Genomic DNA, 23,744 nt, shown 5'->3' on the forward strand with positions numbered 1-23,744 from the left:
GCGCCCGGCCTAAAGTATCTTATAATATTGGCATGGTGCTTTGGCAATAAAAAGCAGTTACATCCCTAATTTTCAGAAGATTCTCACAGCACCCTTGTTGAACAGGTACTATCTTCCTTTTACAAATAAGAAAGCTGACGTTCAGAGAGACTCAGAATTGTCCATTGTTACGCAACTAACCAACGGCAACGCCTAGACCATAACCCAGCTACGCTCAGTGGTCTTCCTGCTTTGCACACTGTCACGACTTTGATAACAACCGGATGGTATTTCAGAGCACCTTCTTCAAAGCCATAAAAGTCTTGACTCTTTTTGGGGAATGGGTAAAGTACAGATTTGGTCATAAAAACCCAGGACAATGACCATTGCATTAGCAATTAGTGTAGGTAATTAATATTTAAAAACTTCCTGCTTTGTTGGGTAAACAGGTTTGCATCAGTTTTGGAGGCCAGGAGGCAGATAACAGATGCTTTGGTTTAGGGGCTGTGCTGCAGAGTACAGCGCTGTGCAGACAGTAGGGAACAGCAGAGAAAGCAGACTCTTTCCTCACACACCTGTCTCTGAGGTCAGCCCATCCAGGCTGTACCCAGCTATATGCCATATGCCCTTAAGCTTCTCTCTCTCTCTTTTTAAGTGTTCATCATCACCGGAAACGCTTTTCTTCTTTTGAAACCTTTCCCCCTCCCTCTCTAAATGTATTTTCTTTCAATTTCTCTGCACATAGGCAGATACTGAGAAGATTTTGTTGTGCATGTTAATTCCAGTGGCTAGGGGGGAGCTACTGATACTTTTCTAAGAGTGTATAGGCTCTCTTTGTTGTTTATGTTTAAAGTATTGTTACAAAAGTGATTTTAAAATCCTGTTTGGAAAGAAACAATTAGGCTGGGCGAGGTGGCTCACACCTATAATCCCAGCACTTTGGAAGGCAGAGGTGGGAGGATTGCTTGAGCCCAGGAATTCGAGACCAGCCTGAGCAACATGGCGAAACCCATCTCTACAAAAAATACAAAAATTAGCTGGCATGGTGGCACATGCCTCTAGTCCCAACTACTCAGGAGGCTGAGGTGGGAGGATCACTTGAGCACGGGAGGTGGAGGTTGCAGTGAGCAGAGATCACACCACTGCACTACTCAAGCCTGGATGATAGAGTGAGACCTTCTCTTAAAAAAAAAAAGCAACAATTGATATAATCTTACATGTGTTTTAGTACTTCAAAGTTGGAAATGTTTACACAAACGATATTCTATTTTATCCTTAAAACATCTGTGAAAATGTTTGCTTAACAAAAGGAACTACAGTCCCTTCAGAAACTGGCCTACTTATTATAATATCAATCTAATAAAAGGAGAACTCATGAGTTCTCCGGTGGATGATTTACAGTTTCCTTTTATGCTTGATCTCTCCACCCATTCCTTATTTACTGCACCATATACCTTGTTCCAAAAAATTCCAGTGTTGCTCCTCGTTATTTGTTTCACGGAAGAGCTGTTGTTACTGACATATATCCTGTTGCTGGTTTTATGTTGCATGTTCTGGTTTTAGTTAACCTCCAATTATATTAAAACAGTACTTTTGAATTTGTGATTTTATAATCAAAATGTCATTAAAAGTATTTTAAAACTAGGTTTCTTTGGTGATATAAGAACCAGTACTTACAAAATCAGCAGGGAGGTGAAGCTTGTAGAGCTGTAAAATGGACTGAAGCAAACTGGACACCTGACTAGAGACTAGGACATCCTGGCCTAGTTTCATGTTGTCCGTCACTTTCCTCTGACTTGTAGCTACCTGCACACTCCATTTATCCGTGTCTGCGATAATACAGACAGCTTCAGCTATTGGCTCATCCAGGACTGGATGCTGAAAGAGAAACACAGTAGGTCAACTTCCCACCAGACCTCCAAGTAACGCTCAGAATGTCCGCAGTGCTTTTGTTTAGCGTTACACTAATGGTTTAGAAGTTGAAGGTAGGAGCTACAGCAATTTAGAGCTTTACAGGGACTCAAATAGGAGTGTCACTAAATCATTATTTTAAATTAATTTGATAAAACTGCATTTAATCATTTTTTTCCTTACACCTAGGTGGTTTGCTGTAGCTTGTTAAACATTCATAGAAAGCAAAAAGATATGTACCCTCACTACAGTCCAGGATATTAAAATTCATTCCTTTTTGAAAGGCTGCACTCTCCTTTGAAAATAGGGAAAGTGTACATAAGATGTAGGATATTCCATCATCATTTCTCTAATAACAAAGTTAGGCAGGATAACTATTTCCTTAAAGTTACAGCTTTAATCATGAAGCAAAGTTGGGTAATTGTGTATGCTATATACACAAATTATCTCCAACAACCAACTAAAATCAGACAAAGGGATGAATTAATTTATCCAGGTGAGTCCAAAAGGTCAAAGTTTCAATACTGATAAATACATTTAGATGTAAAATTCTTGACAGCTGGGCAGTTATGGATAGAGCAGATTTAACAACTGGTAAATTGTGCCATAGGGTAAATAGGGTAAACATTGAAGCGGTCACAAGAACTTTTTTAAAAACCTAATTTCTCAAAACAAATCAAAGTGTAACTACTTGGGAGGGATGGGTGGGGGAGGGGGAGGATAGAGAGAGCCAGAAACAGAGAGACCTGCCTCAAAGCCAGTGCACATATGCACATTTTTCTAACCCTCATTTACCAAGGAAAATTAGTACTGGCTGCTTCCGTCCTTAATCCCTTCTACTATCCTGGGGCGACCGCTTGATTCTTTTCGCTGCTTAAAAAACTTCCTCCAGTAAATCCATCTGAATTTGCCTCTGAAGAATGGTCTTTCTATATACAAGGCCTGGTGAGATTACAATTGGGTTCACCCTTCCTCTATTAAGGTGTGTTCGTATGGCCCAAGCTATGCCAGCTGGATGCTCCTTCCCTGGGAATTCCTTGTAAGTACTGGCACAGAAGACCAAAAAAGGTTGGCTAACTACCATATTCCTGCCCAGACAGCAATTAGTGCAAGGCCTGGTGGGACTTAGTACAAACACCTTCAAGTAGTCCACGGTTCCTGGAACTCCAGAATTGCCTTGTTGCTTATTTCAACCCTAATTCTTTTGTCTTCTCATCAATTCTATATATTCCTAATATTCTTCCACTAAGGTCTCTCCTGGTTAAGTTAACAAGAGTTGCTAATTGCAACTAAGAACACAAAGAGATACACAACTTTGCCACTGGACGATGGTTACCTGTGATTTTTACGACTTAATCCAAGTAGTGGGAAGGCTGCAAATACAAATCAAAGATGCATGGTGCAATACTGTAATTTTAACACGTGATCTGACTCCCTAGTCTTGGACTCTGTTACTAAAAGGGGAGCCTGTGCAGCTTCGTATTCCTTCTCACAAATCGGGAACAGAGAGGTGAGATGAATGAAAACTTTGTGGGGACCAACATTTTTTTCTACTATTATCCAAGGGAATAGTAGGAAAAATAGTAGGAAAAACCCTAGTAATAGGGTTTATCTTTTTCCCTATTATCAGGATTTATAAAAATATAAGGGTTTAAAAAGATATAAACCCTACTATCAGGGTTTATATTTTTCCCATAGAAAGGAACAGCAACCAGGCAAAGTCCGATATTCAACATTTATTTAAGTGTCTGTTCAATTTTAAACATGAGAGATAAAGAATTTGATATACTTTTGAATTCATAAAGCCCAGTTTCCCAAGACAGCTCTCATTTTGTAGAATTGTTAACTGAAAAGTACAAAGATTTTCTTACACACATAACGACCCCATCACCTTTTTCAACCAAAGGTTTTCATGACCCTTTCACCCCTATGCTTCTTACACATGCATATATACACTCTCCAAAACGGACACCTAAAGATACAAGGCCTCAGTGACTGCCTTTTACAAGTTCCTCCAAGGTCTTGTTCATCAGTGTGTTATAAATTTACAGCAAGATGATGATGATGACTTGCCATCAATGGAAAAAAAAAAGGAAATTTGAACACTTAAAATATTTGTATTTTGATCTTAAGCTCCTTCACTGCTTTGCATTTGTCAGAAATCCACAACATGCTGGTCATGCCACGGGACAGATCTATATTAGGGACCTTTTCCTCATACTGACCATATGTCAACATAGAGACAATGAATTGAACCTATGCCTGTCACCTTTCACAGTAAATTCTAGCTTTTGCGAGGGGCGGGGGGGGAGGAGGATTGATTTGCAGTAGGTAATTTGGGCCCTAGGTTCAAATCGAGCTTAGTCTTCTAAATGATCTTCCCACTGCAGTGGTAGGGAAGGGAAGGGTGTGTCAATCCCCTTGTCCAACAGTGCACAGACTAAGTTATATAGTACCACTGCCAACACAAAGGGCTTTGTTTTAAGCAACTAATTGCTGGAATAAGGGCCAAGAGGCGTACTAGGAAGGTGATGGATGGAAGATTCTGAAAGCCTAGGTTATATCAGAAGGCTGTAGATTTACATGCAGTAACAAAAAAGGACAGAGAGGTTGGCTCAATTATTTTAAAAGTAAGCATGCAAGAGAAATGTAAAACTAAAAATACTAACATGAAAAATGAGTACAAATCTTTTTATTGATTAACTTTTTAGAGACAGGGTCATGCTTTTGCCCAGACTGGAGTGCAAAACTCCGACCACAGTTCATAGTAGCCTCAAGCACCCAAGCTCAAGTGATCCTCCTGCCTCAGCATGCCAAGTAGTTGGACTACAGACGTGTGCCACCACACCTGGCTAATTAAAAACTTTTTTTTTCTTAGTGCTGGGGTCTTGCTATGTTGCCCAGGCTGGTCTCAAACTCCTGGCCTCAAGTGCTCCTCCCACCTCTGCCTCCCAAAGAACTGGGATTATAGGTGTGAGCCACTACATTTGGCCTCTAAAGTTTCTTCTTTTTTTTTTTTTTGAGACAGTCTTGTTCTGTCGCCCAGGCTAGAGTGAAGTGGTGCAATCTCGGCTCATTGCAACGCCTGGCTCCTGGGTAGCTGGAATACAGGTGTGCACCACCACACCCAGTTAATCTTTGTATATTTAGTAGAGACAGGGTTTTGGTGTGTTGGTCAGGCTGGTCTCTAATTCCTGGCCTCAAGTGATCTGCCTGCCTCGACCTCTGAAAATGCTGGGATTATAGGCTCACAAGACATTTTTAAATCACTGGAGCAAAGAGGCAGAATCTGAGGTAGAGACCTGAGTAAAGACTAAAGAACAACGAGTCCAAAGATTGAGACAAACTGACAGGAATTTGCGAGAGCCCATTCCTTGAGGGTGGGGCTGAATCTTCTCTCTGCATCCTTAGCCTCTAGCACAGGAGCTGGCATTTGAAAAATATTACTTGCTGAATGAAAATGAAACAGATTAAGCACAAGCAAATGACAAGAGGCGATGAGCATCTCGTGTTCTCTCGTGTTCTTTACAGCACGGATGGCTGACTTTTATGCATGCAGGCCCCAGGAACAGAAAAGAACCAGTGGAACCTTTTCAAAAGAGTATCTTAAAAAAATACCCCAGGAATTACATATTCTCAGGCTACCAAATACATAACACACAGTTCCCTGAATCAATCCAATTGCCTGCATCTAACTATATCACTTAGTAGCTACTTACTTATTTACTAAAGAATAAACACCTTTTAATGGAAGAACAAACTAGAGGGAAGTCTAAAAATTCAAGAAAAAGAAATGAATGCTGGAAAGAGACAAAAATATCAACTACTTTTAGTTACAACTCAAGGGGTATCGGGGCCACTGCTGGCCATTCCTGATCACGCCTGAACTTGCATAGGGTCAGAGAGTTGAAGCTGAAGTTCTGGTGACTTGAGATTTCTAATAATCTTTCCAAAGGAAACTCAACCCTATTAGAGAGTGAGCAGTGTAAACATATTATGATCAGGCTTATCAGTCAATCTCTAAGTTTTCAGAATTTAAAGAACTCTAAGATCAAGAAAACTATGTTTGGATTTGTCACAGAAATACATACCTGCACACACCTTATGTTCTGGAATTCAATTTAACATTCCTCTTGGGGTAGCCTTTTTTTTTTTTTTTTTTTTTTTTTGAGACGGAGTCTCGCTCTGTCGCCCAGGCTGGAGCGCAGTGGCCGGATCTCAGCTCACTGCAAGCTCCGCCTCCCGGGTTTATGCCATTCTCCTGCCTCAGCCTCCCTATTTTTTTTTTTTTTTTTTTTTTGAGACAGAGTCTCGCCTTGTCGCCCAGGCTGGAGTAGAGTAGCGCATTCTCGGCTCACTACAACCTCTGCCTCCCGGGCTCAAGCAATTCTCCTACCTCAGCCTCCCGGGTAGTTGGGATTACAGGTGCCCACCACCACACCCAGCTAATTTTTTGTATTTTTAGTAGAGACAGGGTTTTACCATGTTGGCCAGGCTGGTCTTGAACTCCTGACCTCAAGTGATCCACCCACCTCAGCCTCCCAAAGTGCTCGGATTACAGGCGTGAGCCACTGTGCCCAGCTGGGAAGACTATTTTTTAGGCATCTATAGAACCACAATAAAGAAACACTGAATTATATGTATGCTTCTTTTTTTTTTAGATGGAGTCTCGCTCTGTCGCCTAGGCTGGAGTGCAGTAGCGCGATCTTGGCTCACTGCAAGCTCCGCCTCCCAGGTACACGCCATTCTCCTGCCTCAGCCTCTTGAGTAGCTGGGACTACAGGCGCCTGACACCACAACTGGTTAATTTTTTGTATTTTTAGTAGAGACGGGGTTTCACCATGTAAGCCAGGATGGTCTCGATCTCCTGATCTCGTGATCTGCCCGCCTCGGCCTCCCAAAGTGCTGGGATTACAGGCGTGAGCCACCGCATCTGGCCATAATACTATTTCTTACTACCCATACCTTAATAGTAGAAGTTAGTAAATAGCAAAATCTGTGAAGTAAGTTTCTTAAGTTCACAATTTTATCAAGTTCACGTGCACCGCAGGTTTCATACATACACTTATTTGCAGTAACAAACATGTAGCAGTACTTTTAAGAAATTCAGTACTCTAAAAAATGCAAACCTAAGATTGGCTGCTTTAAACACCTATGAAAAGCCTAATCCACTATCTGCTCTTGTTAGGACCTGGAGCTTGGGCATGGGAACTAAAGAAAAGGAATAGGAAGGTAGGGCGTGCCTGTACCCCAACGCTGACAACTGAACAATGGTGAGCCTCACTGTGGCCTCCCTTACACCTTAAGGAAAAGGGAGATACGATATGGATACCTGTCGGTTTAGTAAGATTATTTGGCAAAATTTCTCTTCTTAATGCTAAAATCTTTTTCCCCAAAGGGTTGTGTTACCTTGACTAAATTTCTCTAGAAAAACAAACCAAAAAGCCTACATTGTATAGTTACCTTTTTAAAAAGTTCTCCTGCAAACCATTGTAGTCTCAGATTAATCAGGTCCTCATTTCAGAGTTCCAAATGAAAATCTGAGAGAAATACTAATATTAAATAGTCATTCCACTTAAAATGCCTGTTTGAGAAACTTTACAAACCTTATGGATGCTGACATACATCAATTACCCTCTTCTCTCTCAAGCTAAAGAGAATCAATTTCAAAACAAGTTTCCTGTGCGAAGAATTAGTCAAATTCTCCTATCAGAATGGATCTGTGATATGTTTGTACTTCCTCCATCATCTGAGAAAGGCACTGCCCTATCGCCACCCTCCTGAGTGCCCACAGTACACTGAGTGTCCAACGGCAGCCAGGGTATCCATGCAGAGCTGCCAGCCCAGCACCTTCCTGCTACCCTTGCCAGACCACTGCCAGCAGGTTACATGCCTCCCACAGAAACTTCTGACAGGAACTGGCGGATAGAAGAACACTGGAGACGAGTAAGGAGCTGAGATGACTGTTAGGGTGGATGGCCAGTCTCCAGAGAGAAAGGAGGTAGAGCCCATATGCCACTATCATTTTCCCCTTGCTGCATTCATATGAGAAGTTAGAAACAATCATTTATTCTTTCTACCTTGTCAATATCTCATTTACCCAAACTACTTTCCTGTGAAGATTTCTCAAGATAGATTAACAAATGAAATGCCTTGTTTTATAGATCTTTAGAAGATTATTGAGTTTTCTTTGCTCTTACAGCTTGTTGAATCAACAGGGTAAGCCTGGTTAAACTGTAGCCTCTAAGGATGGGTCTGTTTCCTGGGAGTGTTAAATGCCTAGGACATTCCAATTTCAAGGTTTTGGGTCAGATTGCTGCACACACAAAATATGCTGCCTTGATTCATATACACATGACTTCTGCTTAACTTAAACTTCCATGAACAAGAAATGTCTACAAGGTTAAGAGAATCCCAAGAGCTGTGGTTCTGATAATTCAACAAAGGGCAATGATAAGATGACAGCAAGGGCTCTGAAGTCAGATTGGGCTTGAATACAACCACCGTCACTTATCAGCTGTGGAACCTCAGCAACTCAATCTGGGCCTCAGTTGCTATGTCTGTAAAATGGGACAGTACTTAGTTCAGAGCTTCTGTGAGGCTAAAATGTCATTTAAAGCACAAGTTTTCTATGAGAAATATGTGTTGAAACATGTAGCATAGAACCTAACACATTAGGTGCTCAAATGTCCGTTCTCCTCTTCTGAACCACCCTCTCTCTGTATTGACCATGTACCCTGAAACCCCAGACTCAAGAGCTCACAAATAGTGCAGCTGTGGACAACACTGCCCTAGTTTATGTACTTTACCTAAAACCTCAAACTTCTTCAAATACCACATTATCATTTCCCTCATCAACTCTAAAATCTACGCTAGCACACATAACCCAAACCGTTAAGTCAAAACTGTTCTTCTTCACCCTTACAGCTCTTCACAGCCTGGGCCCATCCAACCTGTACATACTCAGTTCCCAATAAGACCCCTGATACGGTTTGGCTCTATGTCCCCACCTAAATCTCATCTCAAATTATAATCCCCACATGTCAAAGAAGGGGACAGGTGGGAGGAGATTGGATCACGGGGGCGATTTCCCCCATGCTGTTCTCGTGATAGTGGGTTCTCACGAGAGCTGATTTTTTTTTTTTTTTTTTTTTTTTGAGACAGAGTCTCACTCTGTTGCCCAGGCTGGAGTGCAGTGGTACAATCTCGGCTCACTGCAACCTCTGCTTACCAGACTCAAGTGATTCTCGTGCCTCAGCCTCCCGAGTAGGTGGGACTACAGGTGCCCACCACCACACCCAGCTAATTTTTGTATTATTATTTTTTTTTAGTAGAGGTGGGGTTTCGCCATGTTGGCCAGGCTGGTTGCAAACTCCTGGCCTCAAGTGATCCGCCTGCCTTGGCCTCCCAAAGGGCTGGGATTACAGGTATGAGCCTCTGCAGCTGGCCAAGAGCTGATGGTTTTAAAGTGTGGTACTTCCTCACATATGCTTGTGCTCTCTCCTGTCGCCTTGTGAAGAAGGTACTTGCTTTTCCTTCACTTTCCACCATGACTATAAGTTTCCTGAGGCCTCCCCAGCCCTGTAGAACTGTGAGTCAATTAAACCTCTTTCCTTTATAAATTACCCAGTCTTGGGCAGTACGTTATAGTTGTGTGAAAATAGGACTAATATAGCCTCCCTCTCCAGGCCAAAAAGATTCCTGCTCTTACTTCAGGTTGTGCCCAGAATGCCTTCCCTGCCACCCCGTCTCAAGTCTACAATCCTTCAAGGACCCGGCGTGGGTCCATCCCTTGCCCTGGAAACCTTCCCACACGCACTGTACTGCTCTTCCTTTGACCTCTGAGAACACTTGCTGTCCACACCATTCATTTTGGCACTTCATCACACACTGTCTTAACTTGTTCCTGATTTCACATGTTTGTCTACTCAGTGATTTTATAAGCAACTCGAGATAAATCACATTTCTTTCTCTTCTGTAGCCTTTAAAAGGAACATAACACAGTGCTGGGCATGTGCAAAATATCTAATACATTCTAGCTGTGGTGAACAGTTTATTTTTGGATGGAATCCAGTTTCTATTAAGTCATCTGCACATTTCTTTTTTTTCTGGCATATTATACCTCCAATGCACAATCATTAATATATTTCTTTTCTATGTACCACATTTAAATGAGTAGTATTTCATGTGATTATCTATTTTTAACCCAATGAAGAGTGAGGAAATGCCGTTCTTGCATATATGCTTCCCATAACTACTTATTAACTCATCATGCCATTTTTCCTGGAGGGGGCCAGAAATGCAGTACTGCTCTACAGACAGGAACACTCAGGACAAAAAAAATAAATAAATAAGAGCTTATTAAGTATCTTGGCATGTAAGAAATAAAGTCTAGGAACTCACAAGTGTTTCCAACTTTTAGTCTAATAAGTCTTCTAAGCCCTCTACTATAAAATCCAGGGACCACATCAGGGTAGAAATCCCTTAGAAGACAAGAGTGCAAGAAGTGTCAATGATGGTCTGAATTTATTGTCATTAGAAGACAACACAGCTACTTCTATCAGACACTTCGCTACAAAAGTTCCACATCTTTATGCTGCTTGACACTGACCCTTTATCAGTCTTCAAAGATGTCTCAGCCCTCATGTGTCTTTCAGACAGCAGGAGTGTGAAGACTTCTGTATTCATACCCAGCTCTAAAATCTGCACAATAGTTATAACAGTGCGGGTTTAACTATCAGGGATAAAGCCACTGCAAAGCCTCACACACAAAGGGAAGAGGCAACTTATGATTCAGGTAATTGGAAGCACTTCCCTCTGTTTTTCTCTGAGATTTTCTGGATGATAAAACACATGATTCTTTGGCTTTATTTGAATTCCCATTTGTTAATCATTTTATATAATTCTGGTAAGTTTTATACATTTATTAAACTGTACTTGGATGGCTGAGAGCCACTAAAAGGACTGCAGAGGTGTGTGAATTGTAGACCAGTTTTTTAGAAAATAAAAACAAACCAAAAACCCCCTTCAGTCTCAAATCCATCCAGAGAAAAGAAACCTGGTTATCATTCATTCTTCTTAAACCATCTTCTCCAATATATAAAGTCAGTTCGACCTTTTTTTTTTTTTAAAAAAAAACTCATGTTGGGTAGACATTCCTGACAGCAGTGTTACTGAGAGAGGGGACAGACAGACCTCCTGTTGGTGGCAAAGCCAGCTCTGAGATATGCTGAAGGGGTCATCAGCGAAAGGGGCTTCAGTTCCCTGAAAAAGCCACACTATCCCCTGCAACCTTCCCTGCTTCTCATCCTCACTCTGCTACGGACCCCAGCTGAGTCCTCACCACAGCCGCCCTGTGCACACGTCCTCAGCACCCTGGCCTCCTGCTGCCACACACTTGTCCATGCTATTTTCACTGCTGATTTATTTCTATAAAATCCCTGAGGACAGATGCCATGTCTTCTCTCTGGCTACTTCTAAGAGTTTTCTTTATCTTTGATGTCCAGTTGTTAAGTGTGAATTTGTTAATATTCTCCCTACTTGGGAGTCAGTGTGCTTATTTAACCTGAAAAATGTCAGCCATTCTTTCTCTGAATATTATCTTCCCTCATTTTCTCTATTCTCTTTATGGCATATGCTATAAAGTCTCTTCATTCTGGCCACCACATCTTTTACTTGCTCTCTGATATTTTTCATGTTTTTTTGTCTCAGAGCTCAAAAAGATAATTTCTTAAGTAGCCTCCATTTCAAATTCTAATGATCTTTAGCTGTATTTAATCTGCTCTGTTCTTTAACCTATTCTTGGAGTTTAAATTTCAGGGACTATTTTTCAATTTTAGAAGTTGTTTTTAGTTCTTATACGAATCTAAATGATCATTTATCACATTATCCTCTCTTTAAGGTTCCAATTCCTTCTTTTTATCACCGTAAACATTTTAAACGTGGCTACTTTAATAGTTATTGCCGACTGGAGGAGTGCTGACTCTCCTGCTTGTATGCGCTTGCTCTCTGCTCATGATGATTTCCTGGTTTCCCACATATGTTTGTAATTTCTGAATGTGGGCCTATCTTACTGGAGCTATGTTTCATTTTCCTATATGCGTCTCATGAGCTTGTGGTTGTGAAAGTGTCTAAAGTAGTGTGCTTCCTTCTGCCAGAGTCCTAAAGGTTTCTATGCTCCTGGTTTTATGTTTATTTCTTGGGTAGGGATTCGCAAATCACTCGGGTAGAATAAATCTGGACCTGAAACCCACAAATAGCACAGACCAGGGGTTTTGATTTCTCATGGGTGACTTTATTTTCCCCAACCTGTTTCCAGCCTGTTTCTCTGCTGCTTCACTGCTTATGTCTGGTGATTTCTAGTCTCCTTTTCATGGAAGAATAGTTCTTTGAAGCTCCAGGCTTTAGGTAAGGGGCTTGATTCCAGGTCTCAAGCCTTATGTGCATGCAAGACCACAATCTCTCATCCTCGGGTGAATCTGAGAACCTCAGCACTCAATTTCTTGACCTGTATCAAGACTGAAATCCTGGAGGACCAGCTCATGCTTACTGCTTTGGTTTAGATTTCCATTTATCTCTGGCACAAAAGGATTTCCATTTTTTTTTTTTTTCATGCACAGGAATTACAACAATGGGGCAGCAATGAGAATAGTGATATTTTATCCATCACTATATAGTTTTAGAGGGGAGGCATGCCATCCACACCAGTTTAGTACATGTTGCTAGAATCCTCCCACCTCAGATTTTTTTTTCTTTTGGCTGGGGGGATGATGTGCAGGGAGAGAGGAAACAGGGTCTCACTCTTTCACCCAAGGCTGGAATGTAGTTGCTCCATCACAGTTTACTGCAGCCTCAACCTCCAGAGCTCAAACCATTCTCCCACCTCAGCCTCCTGAGTAGCTGGGACCATGGGCACACAGCCACCACACCCCGGCTAATTCTACCTCAGATTTTGATTACTGCTATAAACGCAGCGCCAAGCACATAAAACGTACCTGATAAGTATTTTTCAACAGATAAATCTCTAAGGGGTGATTCTCCCCACTCTAACCCAAAAGCATCTCCAGCTTCTCTGCCCCATCAAGTGACATGAGTTATCTTGACCACCTGAAATGCCACCACTGGAGATTTCTAGTGCATCAAACATATTTTTAACACATGAAAATACCAGAAGGGGTAACAGTCATATATGACCTTATCATAACTCTATAAGCATTTGCTTATCAGAAATTTTTCTCTTGGAAGCAGGTTTAATGTCACTAAAAGCTTAAGAGTTATAATAAGGTAAACAAGAGGAAGAGGAAAATAATCATTTTGGACCATGGGACATTGCTGAGGGATCCTGGTAGGTATATATGAAGACAGTATGAAGACTTAGGGGTAGAGGGAAAGAAGAAAGGGTCCAAAGTGTGGCAAGATGTGGAGGGTTGCTGGGAAAATGTCTGATCTTCTGTGTATCTGTGTCTGGGCTCACCAGACTCAAGCCCAAATTCAGCCCGTGGCCTTGAAGACACCATACATAACCTCTGGAATGGCTGACTGTCAGGCTGGCCACTTGCCGAGTAAAATTCAGTCAGAAGTTGAGAAGAGGTGCTCAAGGTCAGAAAGGGTATCAGAATCCAGTTGTGTGATGAGATGTGCAACTCCAAAATAAAATGAGAAGGGGTTGGTAGCTTCTTTGCAGAGAATGGCACAAATGTTCAAATATCTTGTAGGTAGTAAAAAAAATTTGGGGAAAAACATCAAAATTAGACATGTGTCTAACTCTGACACGATGCAAGAGACATGAAGCCCGAGAGACCTACAATAAGCTTTTATTCTCCTTTAGGTAACGACAGTGAACACACAGAGCCGCAGGCATGTCTAAACATCTTCCTCTTCCCCTTTAAGTTTCTTTAAAGAAAGGCCATCTCCCATTTCTCTTTACTTCAGAAGAAAGGGCCACACTACAGTAATAGACACACATGGCTCTAACTCCAGTTTTATGGGGAACAGTCAACTAACGTTAGTGAGCACTTTCTATGTGCCAGGCACCAGGCAAGGTGCTGGGGATATAAGGAAAATTAAGTCCCTGCTTTTTGCTTCAAGACACCTTCAGCCCTAGCGAGAGGAAGACATCTGGAACAGAACAGGGATATGGGGCCTAGAATGATTTCGAAGAAGAGGCAACATATGAAATGGGTCTTCAAAAATGTGAAAAAGTTTGTTCAATAGTGTCCTAGGCAAAGAAAGCATAATCTGATAGGCAGAGGGGTGTGAGGAAAGGTGGACTATTTAAAGAATGGCAAACAGTGTGACTGGGCATAAGAGGAGATACAGGGGTATGTGTGTGTACCTGAAGGGCATAAAAGGGACAATTCCAGCTAAGGAGTTTATAGTTTAGTCTCTTAGAAAATAGGAAGCTATTCAAGCAAAAGAGTAAATGATTGTCTCATGCTTTAGAAAGTCCTTTTGCAGCACTGCACAAGGTGATGGAAGGGGGTAAAGTGGACACAGGGACGCCATTTGGGAGGATCAAAAGGAACTTTAAAAAGACTAGTCACATTGAGAAGGGGAGAGAATCACAATGATTTCAGATTGGAGTTGGGGATACCCAGAGATCAGTATTTTTTTGTTTAACCACAATCCATGATAAGAAATACATTTTAACATCATGACCTGGCATGCATGCTTGCATGACATAACCTGGCATGACAAGCCATACGCATACAAGTGTGACATGTGTGCATGTGTGTATAAATACGCACACACAAAATACAAAGGTTTCATTAATCAGTAAGCCTAAAGTGTGATGATCTTAGTTCTATATCATTAAAAAAACCGGTAATCAAAACCCATTTATGGGTCAAAATATCTAGTTGTAAAAGTGCTCCATAGGCCAATGGACATAGGTAGTATTGCAGTGAGGGCTGTGGCTATTGAAGACAGTGCTAGAGGCCAGAGGTACTGCCATGTTTATTATCCAAACACGGGGAAAAGAAAACAACGAGAGATGTTCCAAAATAGTGGATTTGTCCTACAGAGATGTTTTCTTTGTATCTGATTGATTTTGAGGTTGTTGCTGACCTGAGGTATTTAATGTTATCTGTGTTACTTAAGTAATGATTTACCATTTGAAGGGACTTGCTGTTCTTTTATAGTCCTACAGGTTGATTGCACTGCATGGACTAATTAGGTATTCATGAGCATATATATATCACAGCCAGGCTTTTAGCAAAGCTCTTTATCTGTGCTACTGATTCCTGCATGATATTTCTGGAGTCAATCTGTTGCTATGCTTAAAATTAAATGGAAGAGGCTGATGTATCCAATGGTTACTTCATCTTATAAATTATTCTGTAAAATGCTTGAAGCCCTGGAGCATAGTTGTTTTTTTAAAAAACATCAAAATGTAGTGTTAATTTTGGTCTTGATGACCCTGCCCTGCAGAGTTAGAGCTGTCCATTCTGCTCCTGGGCAAAGCAAAAGTGAATGTTTTCAGCACTCAATGAATATGTGTACAGGTTCCTTTCAGTCATTCCTAACAGTAGTCCCCTGGGATTGACAAGGCCACTGACTAGTTAGGAGAACTTTAAGTACATACACATACAGCTTTCTTTTCCTTCTCTTTTTTTTTTTTTTTTTTTTTGAGATAGAGTCTCGCTCTGTTGCTCAGGCTGGAGTGCAGTGGTGTGATCTCAGCTCACTGCAACCTCTGCCTCCTGGGTTCAAGTAATTCTCCTGCTCAGTCTCTCGAGTAGCTGGGACTACAGGTGCATACTGCCACGCCCAGCTACTTTTTTTTTCGTATTTTAGTACAGATGGGGTTTCACCATGTTGCCCAGGCTGGTCAGGAATTCCTGAGCTCAGGCAATCAGCCCGCCTCAGCCTTCAAGTGCTAGGATTACAGGCATGAGCCACCGTGCTCGGCCCATATATTGCTTTCTTAACTCTGACAGTAATTTTCATTTTTACCAAAATAATGGTTGTTATTCTGCTCTCCCATATCGAAAACATGATATATTGCTGTATAATTTACAAAGCACTTTCACATATATTATTATTATTATTTACTGAGATACGGTCTCATTTTGTTGCCCAGGATGGAGTGCAATGGCAATGATCATAGCTCACTGCAGCACTGAACATCTGGCTTAAGCAATCCTTCTGCCTCAGTCTCCTGGGTAGCTGGGACTATAGGCATGTGCCACCATGCCTATTTTTTTTTTTTTTTTTTTTGCAAGAGATGGGATTTTGCTATATTGCCCAGACTGATCTCAAAGGATCCTCCCACCTTGGCCTCCCAAAGCTCTGGCTTTACAGGGGTGAGCTATCACATCTGGCCCACATTTATTGAGCACTTAGCAATGTGCCAGGCAATGCGCTAAGCACTTGATATGCATTATCTCACAGAATCTTCAAACCAAACCTATGACATAAGTACTGTTCACAGTATAGATAAGACAATTAAAGAAACTTGCCCAAGGCCACAAAGCCACTAAGGGGTGAACCATGATTCAAACTTAGGTTTGTCTGGCTTCAGAAGTTAACTTCCTAACTACTGAATCATATTTCTTCTGTTCCACTAAATACATTTTTCTGGGGCTTAGCAATGCCAGTTTATTTACCTAAGATTATCAACAAAGGAGTGGTAACACCAGGACTCAAACCCAAGCCATCGACACTAAGTCAGTGATCTTCCATCACCTTACACTGCCCCAAAATAACCCCAACAGTACCCCCGTCAGCAGTATTCACAGGACAGACACAGGAGGGAAAAGGCGAGGGAAAAGGCTACCCAGGAGTCACAGGCATAGAATGCTGCTGGCACATATGCCCGCTCTCTTTCCATTTAAAGCCAAAAAGAAAACAGAGGAAAGAATGCACAAGATGTGGCAAGAAAAAAACTGAAACCATATTACTTTACACTAATTTAAGGCAGCTGTATAACCTATATGTTAGGAGGCAGAGAGTTCAAATGACAGAAAAGAGGTAGTATATGGACTAAACAAGAATACGTGTTTTAATATTTAAAGAACTTCTGAATCTTAATATGTGAAAGTCAGCAATAAAAATGAAAATCAATGAAATAAAGTTACTATATCTTTCTTTCATAAGGGACTAGGATAAGAAAAGTACACAAAAATTCTTAATATTGGAAGCTTTACAAAGCAATCTCTCAATGAGAGAAAAACTCCAAACTAGTAGTTACAAAAGTGTACATTTAGAGCCAGGTACAGTGGCCTGTGCCTATAATCCTGGCTACTTGGGAGAATGAGGCAGGATCACATGAGCCCAGTTCGAGGCCAGCCTGGGCAATACAGGAAGACCCCGTCTCTAAAACAAACAAACACACACATGTAATTTATGTAAGACAGATTATAAAATCCAAACTGTGCACAGGTCTAGAAGAGGTCAAGAACCGGAATCAATCGCTTTTAAACAGTTAAAAATCCTTCTCTAAAAAGAATTAGGAGTACCAAAGCCTCCTGAAATCTAGCATGAACACTGAAATTAATGTTCAAAAAATAGGTTTTTTTCCTATTTTTTAAAATGCTATTTCATTTTTGAGACGAAGTCTTGCTATGTCACCCAAGCTGATCTTGAACTCCTGAGCGCAAGTGATCTACCCACCTTGGCCTCTCAAAGTGCTGGGATTACAGGCGTGAGCCACTGTGCCCAACTCAAAAAAGCAAGTTATGATAAAACAATTTATTACAATTTTCTCTTATTGAACAAGCTATTATTTCAGCTCTAACTCTGGTCATATACTTGTTTTTGGATCTCTGCTTCTTTCTGTGGCAACATACTCACGAATTTAAATATTCACTGGGCTTTATGGAGCAGTAAATTCAGTATAATGTTTAAACAAATACTTCTAAAATATTTTTCAACAAGTGTTTGTAAATGGATGTTGAAAGTAAGTCTGTTTTTTTGTTATTATTATTATTTTTTTTAAAAAGCACTGCCATAGACCAGAGCGCCAGTCTGAGAGGCAGTTTAAACAGAACACAACTTCAAAAGCAAAACTCATTATGCTGAATGTGTCAAGTGAAATTAGAAATCCACTAACGCTAATTGGATGTATTCTGAATGTATTAAACTTCTGAAGATATTTTTATGAACCCTTTGGAATTTCCTATTAACACCCACGCGTGGCTGCACTTTGGATGTACCCACAATTTGACACAATATAGGTTATTATGCTTAATAACTTTCTATCTCTCAGGGTGATTGCATAGTTTAAAGAAATGAGAAAAGCTAGTGTGAAAACACTCCGTCCAAAAGGGAGGGAAAATGAAATATGAAAAAGCTTGAAGAGTAATGAAAGAATAAACAGGGTTGTGTTTTTTCAAATATAAGAATTATAGAGCCAGATGGTCACCATGAAAATCTAATACACAAAAATTAGAACTTGCCAGCCTATGGAAACATAAAATATTTCATGAATGGTTTTACAGATAAGTTCAAGAAGGGTTATAAATCAATAGATTGCATTTCCAGAGTGGTCAGTGAGTAAATCCAGGGCATTCAAAGTCCCCCACTGGTAAAACTGATGTCACTGAGGACAATCCCGTTAGTTCCCCTGTAGTCTCTTGATAGCTCTGTCAGAAGCAGCTCACTGGGCTTCATGGAAGGAAGGTCCAATAAGCAACACCAAGGTTCTTAGAAATCAAAATGATAGCAGAGCAGGAAAAAAAAGCCTCACAGTTTGGCATGTGTGAATATAAATATTAGATGCAGATAGAAAAGGTGCCTTAATGTTACAGGCAGTTACCAAACACATATAAATACAGCCTGTGGAATTGCCAAGGCATCAGACACCATTTTGGACAACTTAGATAGCATTATACAATGAGGGCATTTTTCTTACAGGGGTCATTGATGCATGGACTCATAAAATGATGACTATATGGTGTTCATAACTATAAAGAGAAATTATGATATTAAATAATTATGATATTATAGAGACAAAAGCACTTCATAGCTTCATTCCAGGAGTATCCTGGTGAGGGGTGGTATGTGACCACAAAGCAGGGGTGGGGTTAGGAACATTTGGCCACACACACGTACACTGGGCTCGCTTTCCCCAGCTTCGGACGGCCCTAGCCTCATCTCTTCGCCCTCCCCATTGAGGGAGGTTATGAGGACATCTGCTTCACTACTGAGTTTCCCACTTCACATAAATATACTTAGCCTGTTTAGCCTGTGTCTGATGTTTAGTCTTCACAGAGGAGATGCTCAAGGCCAAAGATAATATGCAATGCCTTTTGTTCCACCTCAAAAAAAAAATACTTGTTGGCCGAGGAGGTAGGTAATAGGCCAAATTCTGATTTTCTTAATGCAATGAGGACTTTCCCTATTGCACAAGATACAAAATGTTTCTGATACAAAATGCCTATTTTTGCACATCTGCCCAATAACAGCTCAATTAAAAACAGGCCCATCAGATTGACAGTTTCCTTAACTGCTTAGTTCCTGTAGCACTGCAGATAGCAGAAAAGCACTTAATGGCAGCCACAAGGCAATTTTCCAGTAAGACTTGTTCATCTTTATACAGTCATCCTTATGCAGCCATCAAAGTGAACTTAATGACAAATCAGTTAAAATAAATTACTTTTAGGAACTTGTTTAAGTATCGGATAAAAAACAAACCATATGTGACATCTCTTTGGTCCTCACCGTGACAGCATATAATTGTCATCATCTGTGCTGTTTATTCCATTTGCCCGGCCTATCTGCTAACCCACCACTTCCAGAGCAGCTCTTTACCCTTCTCTGTCCTGTTCTGGGCCCCAGGAGGCTGACCTCTATGCATCACAAGGCTGTGTCTGCATCAGCTGTGCTCCTGCTCTCTGGCTTTCAGCTGGGCTCAGCCAATGAGAGGCACCAGAAAGAGATCAGAGAATGGGAGGAGGGATGGCAGGAAGTCACCTCCCCCCAGCGTCATTGCTCCTGCAGCCAGGCCACTCCTCGTCGTGGCTCAGGCTCTCCAGGGCTCTGATGTCACGCTCCCTCCCCTTACTCTGTCAGGCCCAGGTGTGCTTCTAGCTTCCAGCTGCTGCTAGGCCCCAGGTGCCTCACTAGCCCTAGCTGGTTCCCATAACCCTGCCCACATCTCCATAAACAATCTAGTCTCTCTTCAGTCTAAACACCTGTTGTCGGCCAAGACCTTGGCTGACACACTGTCAGCAGCCAGAGGCTCCACGCTGGGATCACTTACATGGACCGTGTGGACGAGGTCGGCCACCAGGCACTGCTTCAGCTTCTCGTCACTGCCGGTCCCATGAAGCACAAGATCAGGCATGTATGTGGGGCAGTAGCCCGCCAGAAGTGAGCGGCCAAAGTTCCTTACATTCTGGGTGCTGATGCTCTGAGACCTAAAACAACATGTGGCCCATTAAAATGCACAGCTGAAAATGTACTTTCTTCTTTCATTATAATTGGTACAAGCACTCCAATGATACAGGTAAATAAAATAGATTCAGGGTGGCCCATGTCACCAACTCTCCAGTAAGTGGATCACGGGTGGGAGAAAAGGGAGTTTTTTTAAAGTGGAAGGCTGGTGGGGGAAAAAAACTATATCCATGGCTGGTCATGAGTTTGTTTTTGTACCTCATATTGGACTTCCACCAGGCAGTCTGTGTCAAAATACTGACAAAAGAAAATATCTCAGGAAGGGCTCTTGCCAAAAGCCTGGCTTTAGGAATCTGACATATCTGCACAGAGTGGTGCCCACGACAGTGCGGAAGAACAGAAGAAATCTCTAATTACTGCTTTCAGTCATCACAGACCAAATAATCAACCTGATGGAGTGTTAAGGAAGAGGTGTTGTTTCCCAACCACCTCACGCTGCTCTGATCGGCAGGAGAGAGGCCACACGGCGAGTGTAATCCACCACCTCCGAAGCAAGGCATCTGCTGCCAGCCACGGACCTTCCCTGCAGTTGACAGAAAATTAAACTCCCTATTCCCTCCCCCATCTCCACCACATCCCTTAGCTTCCCCAGAGGGTCATGATAGCTGCAAAGACAACCACTGGCTACCTGCCCCAGTGAGCTCAGTGGTACTAAGCCAGTGACCATCCTTGGAAGAAGGACAGGTGGGAAACCGTTTGTATTAAATTAATAATACTTCTAGTACTTTGTGGAAAAAAAGATACTGTGTGTGAAGCAGACAATAGTAGAAGCTAACACGATCACAGGCATCAGGCCAGGAAAGTGGGATTTGAACCCAGTTCCCTCTACTTCCCAGCCTGCCGGAGTTACCTTGGCAGAGGCAGCTCCACTTCCAAGCACCCTCCAGTCCTGTCACCACCGTGACCCAGATCTAGCATTGCTGAAGTGCAGGCTTCATCGTCACTGTCTCCCAGGGCGCTATCCGAGCTTTCATTTCGGGGAATGTCTCCTTCAGTCCTGAAGTTGGCCTTCTTGTTGTCATCCCCACAGGGGATATTTGCAGCAGCCACGAGGCCAGGGCCCCGCTGGACACAGCTGGCGGCAACAGGCTCCAGCACAGGTCCTTCCTCAGCCTTCACATACAAACCTGTAGCCGCCTCCAGCCTCCCCTGGGCAGTTCCTGCCGCGCAGTGGGAGGCTGCGCCCAAGTCCGCAGCGTGGCTGAGCTGCCCAGCAGCATCTGCTGCTGTGTTGTTTCTGCTGCCTCTGTCCTCTGCAAAACCCTTGTCAGACTCGCCTTCATCCCCCTCTGAAGGCCGATTCTGAGGAGAGCAGACATTCTCCTGAAAGCCGGGTTTGAAAGGGCTCCTAGAAATCTGCGGGTCCTGAGCTGTGTCAGCGGCCTCCCTGGCCTCCGAGGAGGGGCCACAGGCCTTCATCCGTTCCTCCATTTTTTTCATGCGGCTTTCAAAGTCAGACTCTGGAGATGTGGAGCTTCCTATCTGGAAAGTGACCTTTTCTGTGGGAGGTTTCTCCCAAAGATGTCTGTCAGGGCAAGGCCAGGCCACTGACCGGTCTGGCAGTCTCGTACACATCTCCACTTTCAAAGGCTCACAGACAGCTTGCTGGTCCATCTTCATTCCTGCCCCCAAAACTTCACAGCTGGAAAGTCTTGAAGAGCCATCTTGTGGTACCTCTTTATTTTTTTCTTCCCCACAAAATGCATTCTGAGGTTTCCAGGAAGCACCTGATGCTGGCCCCTGGCATCCTGTACTGCAAGCCTCAAAACCCTGCTCTGGCCTCCTGTTAGCTTCTTTGTCAGGTTTAAGAACCAGGTCTCTACTGTCAGTGCCCTCTGGGCTCTCAGGAAACCCTGCCGGCCAGGGGTTCTGTCTCTCAGATGCTGTTGGTGGTAGGATGGGGGGTACAAGAGCGGGCTCGTTCCTCACCGTAACGACCACATACTCAGACTCCTCCACCTCTCCCTTCTCCAAGGCTGTTATGATCTTGCTCCCATTTAAAACTTGGTCACCTTCACTGTGATTGCCACTCCAGGTCAGCTGGTTCTCTTGTAGCTCAGAGCAACGGAGAAAGTAGGTCAGGACATAAAGTATTCGCTGGACCAAGTCCTTCTGCTTCCCTACCACTACGGTGCGAGTCAGTCTCACTGGAGAGCCTATGGCTCCATAAAGATCACCTAGAGAGCAAAGGTGGACACAAAGGCAGTGGTCTCTGGGGTTAGCATGTCACAGATATATCAGCCTTTACAAGAGCAAAATAGATGATTTATATTCCCAATCTGGAATCCCTGCTTCAGACTCCTGATTTCTACTTTCTAGTAATGACCATGTTTTAGTTTTGCCCCTGTAAGAGAGTCAGCCCGGACACAGGCTGCAGCCCACCACCCCTGGTGTGTGGGAGTCGTGCTGCTGCGCACACAGCCCCTACCAGTGCCTGCTGGGTCTTCCCTGCAGCTCAGTGGGTCAGCCAATGAGATGGCCCAAAGAAGGTTAAACCCAGAGTTCTGAATATGTGACCAGATCTAATACTATATCTTGGAAACTAGAAATAATAAGAGTTTGTTGGAAGAATCCCAGGACATTGGGCCTTGGGATAAAATCCAAATTCAGGAGTTTCTCAACAGAAGTACAATGAATTAATTCAAAATACTTAATGAGGTGGTCTACATAGATATCTCTTAATACGCATACACACGCCAAGTAGAATCAGTTTGACTAACAAGAAGAAAATCACTTAGTCATGAATGAGTCTGAAGGTTTTATTTCGCTTGAAAATTCAACTGGGCCAGGTGCAGTGGTTTATGCCTATAATATCAGCACTTTGGGAGGCTGAGGCAGGCAATCACCTGAGGTCAAGAGTTCAAGAGCAGCCTGGCCAACATGGCAAAATCCCGTCTCTACCCAAAATACAAAAATTAGGTGAGCGTGGTGGTGTGCACCTGCAGTCCCAGCTACTCAAGAGGTCGAGGTAGGAGAATTGCTTGAACCTGGAAGCCAGAGGTTGCAGTGAGCCAAGATGGGACCACTGCACTCCAGCCTGGGTGACACAGTGAGACTCTGTCTCAGAAAAAAAAGAAAAGAAAATTCAACTGGAAAAAAATACATCCCATTAGCTATATTCTGACAAGTTGATTAAAAACTGACTAATGTACCGTGAGCTCTACAGTCAGCTTAAGGAGGAGAGAATAAGGGTAAATGTGTCATCCAACCACCCAGCAATAAACTTTTCATCAAAAGTACTTAAATGCCTAACTATTAAAACTACGGCATTTGATAATTTGATTATTACACTTTATAATAAGTTACACATATGATATGATGTGATGGAAAATTATAATAAAGCACCCACGTTTACTAACTGGACAGGCACTGTATTAAGATCCTAAAGATGTATCTCAGCTGGGTGTGGTGGTCATGCCTGTAATCCCAGCACTTTGGGAGGCTGAGGTGGGTGGATC

At 42.4% G+C, this 23,744-nt stretch overlaps 1 protein-coding gene across 2 annotated transcripts in view; it reads right to left on the bottom strand.

Moving 5' to 3' along the window:
• FNIP2 (folliculin interacting protein 2) overlaps positions 1-23,744 on the bottom strand; it is a 139,081-nt gene that overhangs the window by 15,157 nt on the left and 100,180 nt on the right. For both annotated transcript variants that reach the window (XM_011959698.1, XM_011959697.1), the window contains 3 exons: positions 21,137-22,463; positions 20,093-20,249; positions 1,657-1,857 (listed from right to left, as the gene is read on the bottom strand). In XM_011959698.1, the coding sequence (XP_011815088.1) occupies positions 1,657-1,857; positions 20,093-20,249; positions 21,137-22,463 (1,685 nt within the window). The remainder of the gene's footprint in view (positions 1-1,656; positions 1,858-20,092; positions 20,250-21,136; positions 22,464-23,744) is intronic.

Source organism: Colobus angolensis, unplaced genomic scaffold (genome assembly GCF_000951035.1).
Source record: "Colobus angolensis palliatus isolate OR3802 unplaced genomic scaffold, Cang.pa_1.0 Scaffold5, whole genome shotgun sequence".
NCBI classification, from domain to species: Eukaryota; Metazoa; Chordata; class Mammalia; order Primates; family Cercopithecidae; genus Colobus; species Colobus angolensis.